This window comes from Diadema antillarum, unplaced genomic scaffold, assembly GCF_040938485.1.
Source record: "Diadema antillarum isolate AM-2024a unplaced genomic scaffold, OU_Dant_1.0 scf00000023, whole genome shotgun sequence".
Classification (NCBI taxonomy): domain Eukaryota; kingdom Metazoa; phylum Echinodermata; class Echinoidea; order Diadematoida; family Diadematidae; genus Diadema; species Diadema antillarum.
This window is the reverse complement of record NW_027270912.1, coordinates 885,961-902,122: the sequence shown is the minus strand read 5'-3', so window position 1 is coordinate 902,122 and position 16,162 is coordinate 885,961. Positions and strand designations below refer to the sequence as shown.

The following is a 16,162-nucleotide window of genomic DNA, read 5'->3' as shown; positions in this document are numbered from 1 at the left end:
ACATCCTAGTAGTAACACAGTGAATTTACTCTTGGGACTTTTTTGTATACCAACTCATTTCCATTCAATGTTTCATCACTTTCTTAACTGTTAATTATCATTAAACATTTATGTTCACGGAGGTATTACAGCCTTTTGGTTTTAGTATACTTCAATTACAAATGGCTTTTTCAAGGTGAGAGCTTGTCGCCCCCCCCCCCCCCCAAGTGGCACCAGTCCACATTGTCTCCGACTGAAATCTGTAAATGAAGTTCAAAGAGCATAAAGTGGACGTGCTTGTCCAATGTCTATGGTATTTGCGGCTTGCGCATGCCTGCATGCGTGGTGACGTGACCCAAGTCCACCCATTTCCCAGTGCTGCCATCTTTGCAGTGTCACTGAGGCCAATAGATCTCTTCTGACCCCTGACCCCGAAGTCTTCCCATCAGGCACCACCGGCAGGCTGCATCGCTGCTTGTCTCACTGTTGTCTCTTGTCTTGTAAAATGGGCGTGGGATCGGCAAGGCGCTCTCCTGGCTAACTTTAGATAATCCAGTGCCTGTAGTCACCATCCTTAAAACTGACAATTGTATCTTGTGGCTTGAATACATGAATAAAGAGTACACAATCTAGAGAAGTAATAGCAGTATAGTAATAGGAGTGGCAGTGGCAGTAGTTGAAGTAGTCGTAGTAGTAGTAATAGTAGTAGTAGTAGTAGTAGTAGTAGTAGATGTACATAGAAGTGGTAGTAGTAGTAGTAGTTGTTGTTGTAATAGTAGTAGTAGAAGTAGAAGTAGTAGTAGTAGTAGTAGTAGTAGTAGTAGTAGTTGAAGAAGATATTGTTTTTGTATATGTGACCCGCTACAACAAAAGGAGCCGAAAGTCGGGGGAGGACAATATTCTGAAAATGGCATGACATCATTCCCTTACTCTTCTCCTTAAATTTCATATATATCACAACTCATAAAAGTATTCGGTTGCAGAGATATCAATGATTTTATTAGCACTTGTCAAGTGGTTGAGGAAATCAGAGTTTCGAGAAAAACACCTTCAAAGCTATCATGATCAAGGGGAGGCAAGACAGTTTTCAACGCTTAATTGACGATAGAAGGCATGCTTCTAGCGACCTCCGCGGTGTTCATTTAAGCCAAGCGCTAGTGGTCTATGCACGACCAATCAGTTATCAGGATGCCACCACTGACCAATAAGATCACTCCCTCGTTGCTAGGGGCGGAGTCTAGCTGTGGTGCTAAATCTTTAGACACGTTTCTGTTACATTGAAAGTCGGAAAATCATGGCCCAGAAAAATGCTGATTTCTTCCCTCTTGATCATTTAGCTTCAAAATTTTGGCAGATGATAGATAAAACATTAGACTACAAAATTATGCCAAAAACAGAAATCCAATTGTTTTGACCAATTTTGATGATGCGACTTCAAACTCGGTTTTCTCGGCTCAGCCATCAGCGACTTTAGGATCCTTTTGTTGTAGCGGGTCACATATAGATCAGATGTGGTAGATCGTTTTATGAACAGGAAAGTAGAGACCAAAAAAAAAGAAACATTTTCCTTTCATCATTTCCATGCATAATTATATAGTATGAGTGAAACAAAATGAATTCCATGTAATGTAGGGCTTTCACAGACTTTATGGTGTCTAATGTACTGTGTGCTGATTTTACATTCTCTTACCTTCTGTTTGATTTTTTCCCCTCATTCATCTTCAGTTCTTTCCTTGTGAATCTAACTTTCATTCTGCATATATATATTCACTATTTTCTCTACACTATAATTCAGTCGTACCATCTTCATCATTATGTAGCTGTTCATGTCTAGATATACCCTTGTATAGTTTTTTAGCTTGGTTAATTCTCTGTCTTTCTTTCTTTGTCCGTCTGACAGCCTGTCTTTTTATATCCTTTTATATCACTTCTGTTTGCTCATTAATATTATCCCACAACCAGACCGGCCATGTTGTGGAAGTGAGTTTGTTTAAAATATAAAGCTAATCTCCATCTTGTCTTTGATTGTTCCCGCCGTGTCCCACTCAACGAAAACCAGGGGGATGTTATTCTAGCATCTGGGGGGGAAAAAAAAGAAATATGCAAAGAGTGAAGAAAAGCGAGAGAGGACAAGAGGAAGCAAAATAGAAAAAGTGTGCATATTCACAGGAAATTCTCCCTTCGGGGCTCGGTATTACAGATAAAAGGTTGTAGGAGCATTGGCTCAAGCAGAATCCCGAAAGAGTGAAAAAAGGAAAAGAAAATAGAAATAGAATCCAATAATCTCAAAATTTAAGAGTTTCTGCCCAACGAAAAAAAAAAAAGAAAGAAAGAAAGGGGGAGAAAAGTGGGACGAAACAAAACAGATGCAGGACGGCAGATGCAGTGTCCAAAGCTGAGAATGCATCAGGAGAAATCAGCAAACACAGAAGTGGTTTCTCCTCCATGGTTTTCCAGCTGGACCAAAGTTGATTTTCTTTTCTTTTTCTTTTTCTTTTTCTTTTTCGATATAATTTCTTTCAAGTGATGAAGAGATAAATGATGTAGCCAAAATGATAGCAGAAAATAATAACAAGAAAGTTAAAAAAACACAAAAAACCTGTAGACTGTCGGCCCCACAAATGACTAAACTAAACATCTTGATGACTTGATTTCAAAGGCATTGCCCACGAATTGGAACAAAGCCTGTTTAACCGGTAGACAGGTTTCCTCTGCACCTCACATTTGATGATCCGTTACATATGATGTAATAGCTTGATGGCGCATATATGAGTGCATGTGAAATGTGCGCTTTATCTAACTTGGTCCATGTTGATCATCAGTTTCTCTGACAGACACTGTGTGGTTCTGTTCATAACTTGTTTTTAAAATCTTCCTGAATCAGTTTATCACTACAACCTGATCTTATTCTGCTTTGAATTGGTTTTGCACATTTTCACAACTGCAAAATGATGGTCATTGTGAAGTCTATTAAAACTGGCCAGCTTTAACCCACTGAGGACGGGCTGATTTTACTCTAACATGCATTTCCCATAGGCATTTGCCCGAGTATACTCGGGACTTGTCCTCAATGGTTTAATAGTTTGTACAGCCATGATTCTTCTGCTGCGTCTACATTTTTAAACTCAAAAGTAGAATGGACACGTTGAAACGTCGTCGTCATCATCGTGGGAAATGCATGCTTATCCGCAGCCCTGTTCCAAAAACAAGCCACCGGAGCAAAGGTTTGGTGTGTGTCATATCGGAGTTTCTTTTAGGGGAGATTTTGATCTCCCCTCACACTCCCATGCCAGGAGCTAAATCCTTCATGTGACCCCTTCCTCTCCCCTCACTGAAACATGGCCCAATCATGTTCTCCTGCAGAGGCGTGGATAGCGGAAACAGCCCCCCTTTGGTTTCTGCTCACACTCGTATACCTCCTGCCCGACCACCAAGTACCTTTGCTCAGTTTTAGGTCCCCCCCCCCCCCCACCCCCCTTACCAAGGGAGGAACTTGCTTTCAGTTCATGTGTCAACATGATCAGTGGAGATTACATGTGAATGTTAAACAAACAGACGCATATGTGTACCTTTATATGTATGTATATATTATGAAAACCATAGTTTTGAGGGTAGGTTGGTTTGTTTGTTTTGTTTGTTTGTTTGTTTTTTAACTCCAGACCCTGAAGGTGTCAATCTAAGTTGTTAATTTGGAAAAAAAAAAGAATTAGATTACACCCAAAACAAATTTCCTATGGTAATTCATGTTTCCTGTCAAGATACTTTCGATCTATTTTTACAGTATTCACAAGTTTGCATCTACCCACCTGTTTTGCAGTTGTTCTTTGGAAACACTCAAAGTTTGTAAAGATACAATTATCAAGATCACCAGGCCTAACAGGACTGCGTACACAATGCTATTATCACTCTTTGAGCAACTTTTCTGTGTCTGCGTGCAAGGTATCTAGCAGTTGCATTGTATGGATATATTACTTCAGTGGTGATCAACAAGAAAAATGATTCTGATAGCAAGTTTTATAAGTCTGTGGGCAGCTCACACTTGCAACCAACCCGACTTCAGAGGCATCGGAACCATAGTCGAGGAGATTTTAGCATGCCCAAAGTGGTTTGTCAAGTGAAGAGCAATCTAGTCACACCACAAGGTATCACTTCAGAGTAGAAGGAGAATTAAAGGCTGGAGGAAGAAGAAGAAGACCAAAAAAAAAAAAAAAAAAAAAAAAACAGCCTCAAGGTGATGTTCATCTAGCCCGGAGGTAAGAAGAAGAAGAAAAAAAAAAAAGTTGCAAAGTGCACTCAGAGCCGGAGCATTATTGGGCATCGTAATGACGTTGTGATGATCATTTGGGAAGACAAACTAATCTGTATTCCAGACTTCTTAAGTCTCTAAAATATTGCGCTATCATACACCTCTGATTGAATCAGCAGTTGGACTGAATGCCATGTAAGCTGCTTCGCGGAGATGATATATTGTATGATCGGCACCTTTACTTTCGCATCTCTCCCCCACGTTCTGTCAGTCCTTCTCCGCTACAATCTTCTTTATATGTATATATTTATATATATATTCTTTATATATATATATATATATATATATATATATATATATATATATATATATATATATATACACATCCCTGTTCAACCAGTCCTATATTTTCACTTTCTATTCCTCTCTCCCTCTCTCTTCTCATTCACATCTCATATATCACTTTCTCATTTCCTACCTTCTAATGGAAACATGCCTGTTCTTGGCCAGAAGATGTATCTTGTCTATAATATGGTAAGACTCCCACCTGACATGAAGGTAGCCCGAGTATAACATGGATGAGTCTCTCATGAATAAATATTGGCAGAATATGTGATTTAAGCCCCTAAAAGGTACTGGCTCGGGTGTTTGCATTGGTTCAATCCACGGTGATGACTGCACCGCATCTCCCAAGATTGTTTTTTATTCCATCCAAAGTCATATATCCCCCCACTCACTGGCATTTTTTTCCCCAAAAAATGAACGAGTTGAATTTTGTGGTGATACCTGATCATAAAATATATTTTTCTATATATCTATCTATCTGTCCATCTATATCAATTGTGTGTAGATATGTTTAAGAGTCTGATTGAGTGTTTGTGTATTTATGTATATGTGTGTGTATACATTGATATTGATGTATATGCTTGTGTATATAGTAGTAAAGAGAGACGGAGTATGTGTGTACTCACGTAAACATGGGCTGCATAATCTTTTTTGCTGTCATCATCATTATCATAACTGACTTCAGGCTTCCTGATGAAGCACATAATCAATTTAATCCCATTTGCTACAATTCCAGTTATACTCATATTTCATTTCCAAGCTTGCAGAATATGCTTACTACAATTATGCTTGTTTATTGATAGGAAGCTTTAGATACAACTCTGTCACAGAAGACAGGTCTTCCATTCATTAGGTGTTTCATGTGCCAGAATATGTTTGTTGTTGTTGTTGTTTTCATTGTTTTTTCTCTTTCCAAAGAAAGAGAATATCATTAGCTGTTTTTTTTTTTTCTACTCCCAGTTCTATCAATGTACATACCAAAAAGAACGTCCTGCATGAAGTAAAGTAAAAGTTTCTAAACACATCAGCATAGATGATTGCGGCTGATTGCTGAAAGATGTTCGTGTCTTGTTCCCATCTGCAGTCCCAGCTGCAGGGGAGGATGCTGAAGAGCTAATGGAAGGAGACGAGCCCCCCTGTCACTGTGACCTGCTGCAATGTGGGGACTGCGAGACCACCTTCATGCTTTCGGACATTGTCAAGTTCATTGTGCACAAGCGCAAATGCTGGAAAAAGGACCGGGAGGTGGCGACCAAGTTGGAGCCGGGCAAGCGGGAGGATGGGAGCCCGCCCCTCCTGGAGCCGCTCCAGGACAAGGAGGGCGTGGCCTCGGAGACCACCGACACCAGCAGCACCACCACCACCATGAGCCCCCTAGAGGCCATCCTGAGAGCCGAGAAACCAAAGATCATCACCCCCATCAAGCGCACAGCATCACTGAGTCTGAGCCGAGATGCCCCCTCTCCAAGGGCCAAGGAGACCCAGACAGACTCTATACCAGGTAAGGATGACATGACATGCCTATGTATGTATTTCGCAACGTCAACCAGAGTGCTGTCAGTATCAGACCTGTCGCCACAAAACCGTGATCAATTTCCCAATATCATGTTTTCCTGGTAGAAGTTCTTCTTTTTTCCTTTCAAAAATTGCCCCAGGGCTTTCATAAAGGTAGTTCTGATTTGTGAAAACAAATATCACAAATTGATCAAAACCTTCATCCTAAAGTTACTATTCCGCAATGGGTATTTGTTTGCTTATCATACCCATCTGGAGTGTCCCCAGTGGAATCCCAGTGGAATCAATAATCATCAACAAGTATGTTATTTACACCTTCAAATACAGGTTACACTTTTTTAATGTACAGAGCATGGACCAATTTTCATTTGAAATCGATTGTTCTTTTTTTTTTCCCCCTTCACATAGACTTATATCGGCACACTATCTGTCGCAAATTTGTCTCAATCGGCCACATCATAAGCATTAAGATGTCAGCCATACTTGGAACTGACGATTCATCACACAAAAAATGATTTGGGGACTTTGGTTCCTGTCAATTCATATACAGTCAACAGCATGATATCCAGCATCATATATCTTGAGTTCTTCCAGTTTAAAGGCACTGACTTCCCTTTCTGTTAATAGAGAATTTTATTTAATCAAATATATAAACTATGTACTGTGTATATTCAAAAAGTGGTTGTGGGAGTTAATGGATTATTTCATCACATTATTGATCATCAAATGATTAATCACTCCACAGAATGATGACCATATTGTCAATAGCATCCAGATTGTGACACAATCCAAGTCCTTTGTGGAAACTTGCGAAAACACAGTTTCTTTTCAAAGTATTTAAGTGAAAGAAAACTTGAATTCAGAATGGCTGGTGTCAAACAGTCAGAAGGTCTTGTTGATCCGTCTTTTTGTCAGAGCATGTATTATTTCATATCATGAAGAACATGCCTAGGTTGACTCTTCCTCCAAAATGCACAGTGGCTGACAGAATAGAACCTTAAAGTCATGTACCTTTACAATCCACCGTGCTGTCGTAGAACAGTTTCACATCAGATTGAGATTTACATGGGGACATTTTGCCTTTTTCTCTCCATTACACGCAGCTCCCTGACACACTTTCCCCTAGCATTTTGCACAATTGCAAACAACTGTGAACATGTGTAATCAAAATTTCTCAAATGTTGGAGCATGCTAAATAAATATGTCTAATGTAATTGATCCATGCACTCTTCTGGGCATTGCCCCTTGAGCATACCGTCACCTGTCGGTCTATTTCTCTTCCTTGCTTTTCTCTCCTTTTCGTAAGTTCATCAATTTTTCGTCTGCCCCATAAAACAATGTTATCGATTGGGCCAAACATATGGATAGATCATCACATAGTATATGTTTATGAGATGATCAGCTCAGCATCTTTCAATTTTAAGCCCACTGGGAATGGTCCTCTAGCTCATGCTCCAGACCATAGGCTGTGCACTGACCTGAACCACTTGCCAATTCTCTGTCCCTCTCTTCTCTCTTTCTCTATCTATCTGTCTATCTTTCCTCTTTTCCTTCATCCATCCCCCGGTGCGAGCCCACATGTTGCCAGGGAACTGGAGCATACACACTCCTTTGCTGGGACTGACCTCCCATGGAGCCCCGTGCCTTTCCCTCCGCTGTACTCCCCAGTGGCTGCAAGACTCCACTGACAGAGAACCTCTTACGAAAAGCTGTTCAAATGCACGCGAGTTCTCAGCCAGGTGGCACCGAGTGTGGGCGCCTCTGCTCTTGCAGCTCCCCTGATTTTTGCATTTTCCTGCCATTTCTAACCTCCTTCGGGAGGATGGGCGGAGGATGGGACGTGGTTGGATGAGCTCACCTCCGGAAGCCCTTCTTCCCACTTTTGGTCTTCCTCCTCCAAGGTTATAATCTCTCAGTGATATTGCAACTTTTTCTCTGACATCTCTCTCAGGGCCACTCATTCCCCATAGGACATTTACTTTATTGTTTTTGTTTTCACATCAAGAGGCGTGATTATAAGTTACTCTGTATTCTGTCGTCCGTGTTCATCACTATGGCAAATGGCAGAATGGCCGTGTAGGACACTCTCATGTTTTAGTTTTGCAAGTCCCCTTCATTTTGCACCTGTACCTGCTTAAAAACCTACACAGATATCGGGATTACAGTTTTACTTGAAATAATCCCTCTTTTCCCAGCACGTAACATAATCTCTCGAGATGTTCTGAAAAGAAATAGGCTGCACACTTCACACTATGGAATGGGTCTAAGGCCATGCGTCCAGTAACATAATGAAATAAAACTGCACTGAACTGAACAGTACGCAGTCTTATATTTATCTGTTTGACAACTGGTTCGGTTGAGTTGTGCCGTGTAGCCCCCTCCCACTGACAGATAGGCGGGCCTGAAAGAAATGTGATTTACCGATTGTATGTGTGTGATGCGCCGGCTCGGAGGGATGACTGGATCACTCGGCCAGCCACTGGAACCATGCTCCGCCTGCAGGGGCCCACAGGAATGGCCGGGATGAAAGGCATCACTGGAAGGTTTAGGGGGAGGGGAGGGGGAGAGGAGGGGTGGAGGGGAGAGATTATGGCCAAAGCCCAATTGTCAATAAGAACTGGTTTCAGCAAATTGGCAACTACATGGTGTTGAGAGACCGAAAGCTGTTTCTCGATGCTATGCTATGTTTTGTTAATCAAAGTCCTCTACAGCGCAACATGGAATGATCTTCGTATTCTGGCCCTGTATATTAACATAAAGAATTGTAACCGTATCATACTTTTTAATTTGATGACTTTGAAATTGTGGATGTCTAATAGCCAGGCATTTGAAGATTTGATACAGCAGTAAAAATGTATGTATAGATTTCACAAAACAAAGGGAAACACAAAAAGCTAAAATTAATTTCACTTTTCATTCATTACCAAACTTATTATGTAACAATAGGATAAGAAGAATGATTCCTCTTGATTCTACAAGATTTTGAAATGAACACAGCGACATATAATGCACTGTGGATGTGCAGCATCTCTTCAAAATGAAAGAGTCATATATGATGATCGTACATAGTAAAATTCTTGGTCTTTCATGACAAAAGACTGTGTTAACTCTGTTTAGATAGTTATGTGTCCTGACACCACAGTCTTCTCAATCTTATTCATGAAAAACCTTGGGTTATTCTAGATGGTCTTGGTGCACAATATTCAATGAATATTGTAGGACTTTCTTTTAGAGAAGATTGAAATCTTCATGGCATGGAGACCAACAGGAAACAAAGAACATAATATGTATCTATCCACCCACTAGCCCACATGTGCAAAATTATATGATATTCATATGAACAGTATAGTACTAGCCTCAAAAAGAGCTATGAACAAGGGCTTGTGCTGAAACTTGACTGACAATTAACATGTCTGTGTCCAGCATCCTCAAGCATTCCCTTCAAAGTTCATGTGAAAAAGGTAATCGGTCAATAATTTGAATATGTCAAAGACAAGTTCAATTTGCCATTACATGTTATACCTGGTCAGGTTGAAGTTAAGTATTATTGCAAGTTTCTTTCAGTTTGTTGAAGAGTTGAAACAAACTCCAGACGTCCTATTTTTTTTAAAAAAAAAGTCTTATTGATCTACTTGATGGTAAAATTATGGACAGAGAGTTTATGTAGTGAAGTATGGACATACACCTGATTTGTTTGCTGAATTGATCAGAACTCAATCCACTCTGTGATCAAATCATGGTTACAAAATACATAATGAAAGCCAAAAGCTACCACTGATCCAGATGATCTAGGTTAACTGTATTACTCACACTCATCTATTAAACATGTAAGCATGTGTAAGACTTGTTATTCTAACAGTGAATTTTTTATCAGTTGATCACTCTGTTGACAGAGTTTATACATACTTCTGCTGCTATCATTAATTCTTTTTGATGGACAGGCCTGTAATTACATTTCTGAATACAGCTTTATAATATGAAATCGAGTGCATCGCGATTACATAATGTCTGAATTCATCTTTTTGGACCATCCTTTTGAAACGAAACATGGACTACACACAGATAGATGATCTACCGTGGAACATATGACGCTGGTATTACAAGTGGTTATGGAAATGCACTTGCATCCCTGAGCTTTTCAAAAAGATCTCTCTATATGTTTTACATGAAGTTGGCAGTGTATTTTAAGAAACCTGCTGCATGGTGAAATTCAGAATTTGTGGATATCTCATTTATTAACTTGCCAAGCCACCTCGTGACCTTAAATTCATTTGATACTACACCTCACCTCCGTACCGAACTTTACCAAATAAGCAAGATTTGAAGTGAAAGGACTTCTTTTTTTCCCCCTCCATATGACTTCTGTAACAATCAACCCTTCTCCCACATTTGGAGACCCGCTCATAAGACGTGTATGTTGCAGTGATTAAACCCACAAAGACGACATGAGGGCACGGTGAGGCGGAAGGGTCTGCGGAAGTCGGAATGTTGGCTCACGTCACGCCGAATATCCTGCCAGCACTCGCGTCAGCCCTGGCAGGGCTATCAGGAGACGTTGGGGGAGAAAATGATTGTAGATGACAGAAACTTGTGCACTTCTACCCCTTCAGATGGCTACTTAATTAAAGGCCCAAATCAACTCTTTTGATAACCAAATGTCATGTTTCGGGCACCAGAGAATAAAGTGTGCTAGCACCATGAGAGTGTTGATAGCTATTGCCACAGCATCTACCACTTTGTTGCAGTGAAGCAACCTCAGTACATTTATAGTCAGAGCAATTGGAATAAAGGCAGTTGATTAGAAAAAAAAAAAAACAACCAACCTTCTAATGACCCCTGTCCCTTTTCATAAGGTATCCACACATGCACTTTCTTAATGTATCATGTGATAGGTACTGTATTGATGTTTTGATAGCATTGTCTCTGTTAAGTCTTATAACTTTAATCATATGGATTTGACTGTATGCTTTTTCATGACAATTTAAATCATAGTTTAGGTCCTTTGCATTTGAATTTAGTATGAGCATGATTAATATCTAATGTCTGAGGTACTGAAAGAGGTGCATTGAAAAATTAACATAAATTGTTCCCAGTCTTATGTTACAAGTCATGATTTGAAGCTGTTGGATTCTAGTTGATCTGTTTGTCCATAGCACCTACAGGAATGTATGATTTTGATAATTCAAAGATTATAGAGAATATATGATCTAACTTTAGAACATTCAAGTTGTCTATGTCATGTGCCAAAATGTATTGATGATAAAAAAACTAAAACAAGAAGAAACATATGCAAACAGAGCATGAAGTAACAGTTTGTGGATTATATGAAAGTTGATTAAAGAGATAAGATTGACTTGAAGTGAGACACAGTTATTTCTGCAAAAGGACTACTCTGGTTTACATCTTTGTCAACGAGATTGTTCTATTCATGTACAGAGCAAAAACTTTCATCCACCACCGACCACCATCCCTTCAAAAAGAAAAAAAAGACAAAAGACAAAATAAAACACTGTCAGATACATTGCATGTAGTATGAGTGACAACACTTTCTCCCTACTTACTCACTATTACAAATACTGACTTCTCCCTCCCCCCCCCCCCCACAAACAAACACAAAACTCACACCTTGGTTGCTTATCCCATGCCTTATCGCTGAGACCCTGCTTATCTGAGACATCAGGAATGGTCAAGGGGATGCATTTGGGGTTTTCCCTTTTGGTTCAGTCATTTGCATTCATTTTAAAGTGGTTACTTTTTTCCCCAACCATAAATGCTAGTTGTCCAGATAATTGTGCAGTATCATAAATGACGCACCCTTCCGGTGTATTTATTTTTCCTTTCTTGTTCACTTACCCCATGTTAAAGTCCAACAAGGTGTTTGATAACAGGGCAATCGCCCGCGCTCAAAGTCCCGAATCAAGTGGGACGAGAAAGGACCTCGCATGGACATGATAAGGCAGTGACATGCACGCACACAGCCATGTGGGGGGGGGGGGGGGGGGAATTTTACTCTATCATCGTTGATGGGAAACCTCTGCCTTACTTGCAAAGTATCCATGCATAAAAGTCAGTCTTGTATCCGGAAGAATGGGTCAGTGTAATGAGTACATAGCAGACTTTCTTTGTCTATCTTTTGGGTGCTTGCTTATGTGATTCTTGGTACATTTACATCATATATTTCGGCATGCCATACCCGGGGATACTGTCATAACTCGGGGTACGGTATTGCGTAGCGCCATCTTGAGTCCATATTCATACAGTTGTGCAATGTTGTCGTGGCGACTATTTTCTCATCATCAGTGCCGGCATAAATTGGTGCGATGATAACGATCTCAATGCCGATTTTCCTTCCACGTCAACTTGTGTAATCTTATCACAATGATAATACAAATTTCACTGAGTAACTATTCAGGAACTCATCATCATTATTATTATTCACAGTTACGTTTAATACACAATCATTTCAGGTTTGAATAAATTTAGTCCATAATTTGAATGAATTTAGTCCATAGTAATGATAGATATCATAATAATACTAAAAAAATATGTTCTATATATTATGATAATTATATTATAATAATTATGTTATAATAATAAAAATATTTCTAGACATTTTTTGGTAACCCAAGGTACAGTGCTGGAAAAAAAATAATAATTCAACAAAATGGCAAATGTTCATTTTGTACCCCAGGGTACCAAAATCTCCACTTCCTCACAGTTTTCAGTCTTGTGAAGTTTGAATGTGCACTTATCCAAAACACATAGCTTACATCCTGTGGAATGTTTTAATAAAGCTTTCCACACTCACAGTGTACATCTGTTGATGTTCTTAACATCAGGTTGATTAATCCTTCATGCTTAAAAAAAACCAAACAAATATGACCCTGATGCAGACCATTAGATGATGTATAATGGGGGGGATACTTTGTTGGGAAGAAGCATTACCTAAAAAAAGGGCAAGACTTTTCACTTAACCCTTTAGCCCCCCAAACAACTGGAAGTGTCCTACCAAATAATGCATGATAATACATGAATATATATCAATACATATGTATATATACTCCATAATTTTATATAAATATATAATTTTATGCATACTTATACATACTTAATTTATAGATAAATGTACATATGTGTGGGAGTGTGTGTGTGTGTATGTATATATATGTTTCATTGCCTAGTTCATAAAATCCCTGTATAGTTCAAGGCTAAATTACAAAAAAGAAACATGTCTGTGTTCTTCCATTTTCATCAAACAATCTAATTGCAAAATAAGTTCAGATTCCCTATCAGAGAACTCCACACACACAGAAATAAAAGAGAATGAATTTAGAAGACTGTGGTATCATGTCAAAGTCACCTGCAAGTCTGCTAGATTATTACACTTGATGCTTTAGAGATTGATTTTGAATCTATCTGAAAAGCAGACCTGCTTTTGATGACCCATCACACATATCAACTTTTAAACATTTTACTTTATATAAAAAAGGAACAATAACAGAGAGAGGCAAGGCATAAAGATACAGAGAGGGGATGGGTGAGAGCAGGAGGGGGAGAGAGAGAGAGAGGGGGGGGGGGGAAGGGGAAAGAGAAAGATAGAGAGAATGATGGCAAAGTTTGAAAAAGACACATAATACACAGTCAGGGCCACACTTACAGTGGACAATTTTTGAAGCAAGCCTGGCTCTGTATCGCACTGTATCATTTGCACATGTATGAATACATGCAGATCTATGTTCCCTCTATGGTATGTGAACCTTCCCACATACATGTATCTGTCAGACACTCAAGGCTAATAGCTAATCAATTCTTTTGCATTACACCATGCAGATATTTCTTCAACTGTATGTTCAAGGATCTTTAACACTGATTCCTCCCATGACAATTCTAATAGCAAGACGTTGTAGCTGGAACATTGAATAAAGCATTATCAGTTTCTTTAATAGAAATAAAAGAAAGAAAAGATCTGTGTTGGCTTGATGCTAGTCAGATAAAATACCTTGTAGCCTATGGCTGTATGAAATGATGTGAAATTGCACTAGATTGTAGACTTTTTGCATGACTCCACATAGTCACAGATTGCAAGGCAAAGATAGTCGTTCACATTCATCAGTTATATTGCAGCTGCTCTGCATATTTTTGTAAAAATGAATGTGAACATTTGAAAAAAAAGAACAACAATGCATTTTTACAGAGTTTTGCTAAACTGCTTTTTGAAGGAAACTTTATAGAAATCTGTTAACCTGTACCTCCAGAAAACTCTTAACTACCTCAAAAGTGCTCTTTGATTCTTGCATTCTAGAATATCATTTCATTTATTTACATCTTACAGAATGCACATTTGTTTAAATTGATTATGTACTTATTGTAAAAAAAGAAGAAATAGAAGCAAAGATCCATTATCATGTGAGGACCGATTGAATCGTACATATTTTTTTTCAACATGGAAAAAAAAATACTGTGTGTCATTCTTGCAGTAAAACTACATGTATATGAGTACTTGATGTGACTATCTTTTCCATATTTTGATTACAGCATCCACTGATGCCAATTCAGTAGTTCAGTTACCTCTTCCATCATAACTGTGTATCGTATGTTGGATCTGGGCATCATGCTAATAAGGGGAGGACATTCAAACCAAAGGCCACGGCTAACAGGGTCATCTTAGTTCAAGAAGGAGATGCCATATAGTTTGACGACACTTCTTGCTGTTCGGGATAATTGGCCGTTAAGATTAATTATCCTTTGTGGATAATGAGACCTAACGATGGCCATTATTTGTTCATCAAAGCACTTCATTATTTGGACGTTTCACATTATTGTGACCAAATATTAATAATCAGTGTCTTGCTGGTATAAGCAATTATATTTTGAAGACTTGTGAGGATCCTCCTGTACAACAAAAATATCTCTAAAGTTATGGCTTTGAAAGAAATAATTAACTTGGTTCTCCCCCCACCTCTCTTTTTCAGTTGTATCCTGGACTCCAGCTTTTATGATCTTCCAAATGGTTGAACTGTATTAAATGCTACTCAATATAACATGGTTGATTGGTGGCAACATTGAGTATATTCTCATATTTTCTTGAAGAGAAATACGTTGGTTCCAAAATGAACACTGTAAACACTGCTTTTAAAGTATTGTGTGCATTCAGTCGTTGGTGATCCAGTGCTCATATTCAAAGGTGTGTTTATTCTATGATCTTTCTTGTGCAGTTAACTCTTACAAAGTGTTACTGAAGTTCACAATCATATTCTTTGTAGGGAGGAAAAGTATGATAGCAGTAGTGAATCAATATCATCTTCATAGGTAACATGTTATTATTGATTGCCACACATATATTTCTAGCAGACACTGTGGAATGTAGAATAAACCAAAAGTCATTTACAGTGTATTTTGAAGTACTTTACTACATCTGTATACAGTGTACAGGGGCGGATCCAGGAATTCCCTGAAGAGGGTGCTCCTTTACAAAACTAAGGGGGGTGTGCGCCCGGTGCGCTCCCCCCTGGATCCACCACTGGTATATGTGTGATTTTAAAGGGACTGTACAGTACTGGTTGAGATAGGGATTCATGTTTTGAACATTCCTAAGTGAGATAATGAAAAGCCTCTAATGAAATATGAAAGAGCATGCAATTTTAAGAAGGATTCAACATTTATTTGATGAAAATTGGTTTTCAAATGGCTGAGATATCCAAAAAAGTGCTAATAATAAAAGGCGACATGCCCCAACTTTATTAGTATCTCTTTGTTTCACCTTGTTTTTGGATATCTCAGCCATTTCAAAACCGATTTTCACCAAATAAACTTTTGATACCCCTTAGAACCGCATGCTCTTTGATATCTCATAGAGTGGTTTCTGAATATCTCACAAAACGTTAAAAGCTAAATCTTCACCTCAACCAGAACTGTACACACCCTTTAAACTGGTGTCCACAAAATAGCCCATGGATGTTACAGCTTATTGATTTATGTGAAGATGGATATGACTAGAGCAGGTTGGGTTGGCAGTGATAGACAGATCCTCTTGCTGTCTGACTAATCTCAAAATATGCCGAACTCAGATGAACAATC

The 16,162-nt window shown here is 38.9% G+C and overlaps 1 protein-coding gene across 1 annotated transcript in view; it reads left to right on the top strand.

Moving 5' to 3' along the window:
- The window catches only part of LOC139731999 (B-cell lymphoma/leukemia 11A-like), a 132,803-nt gene that overhangs the window by 62,395 nt on the left and 54,246 nt on the right, over positions 1 to 16,162 (top strand). The window contains exon 2 of the mRNA XM_071642875.1: positions 5,655 to 6,071. Coding sequence (XP_071498976.1) covers positions 5,655 to 6,071 — 417 coding nt within the window. The remainder of the gene's footprint in view (positions 1 to 5,654; positions 6,072 to 16,162) is intronic.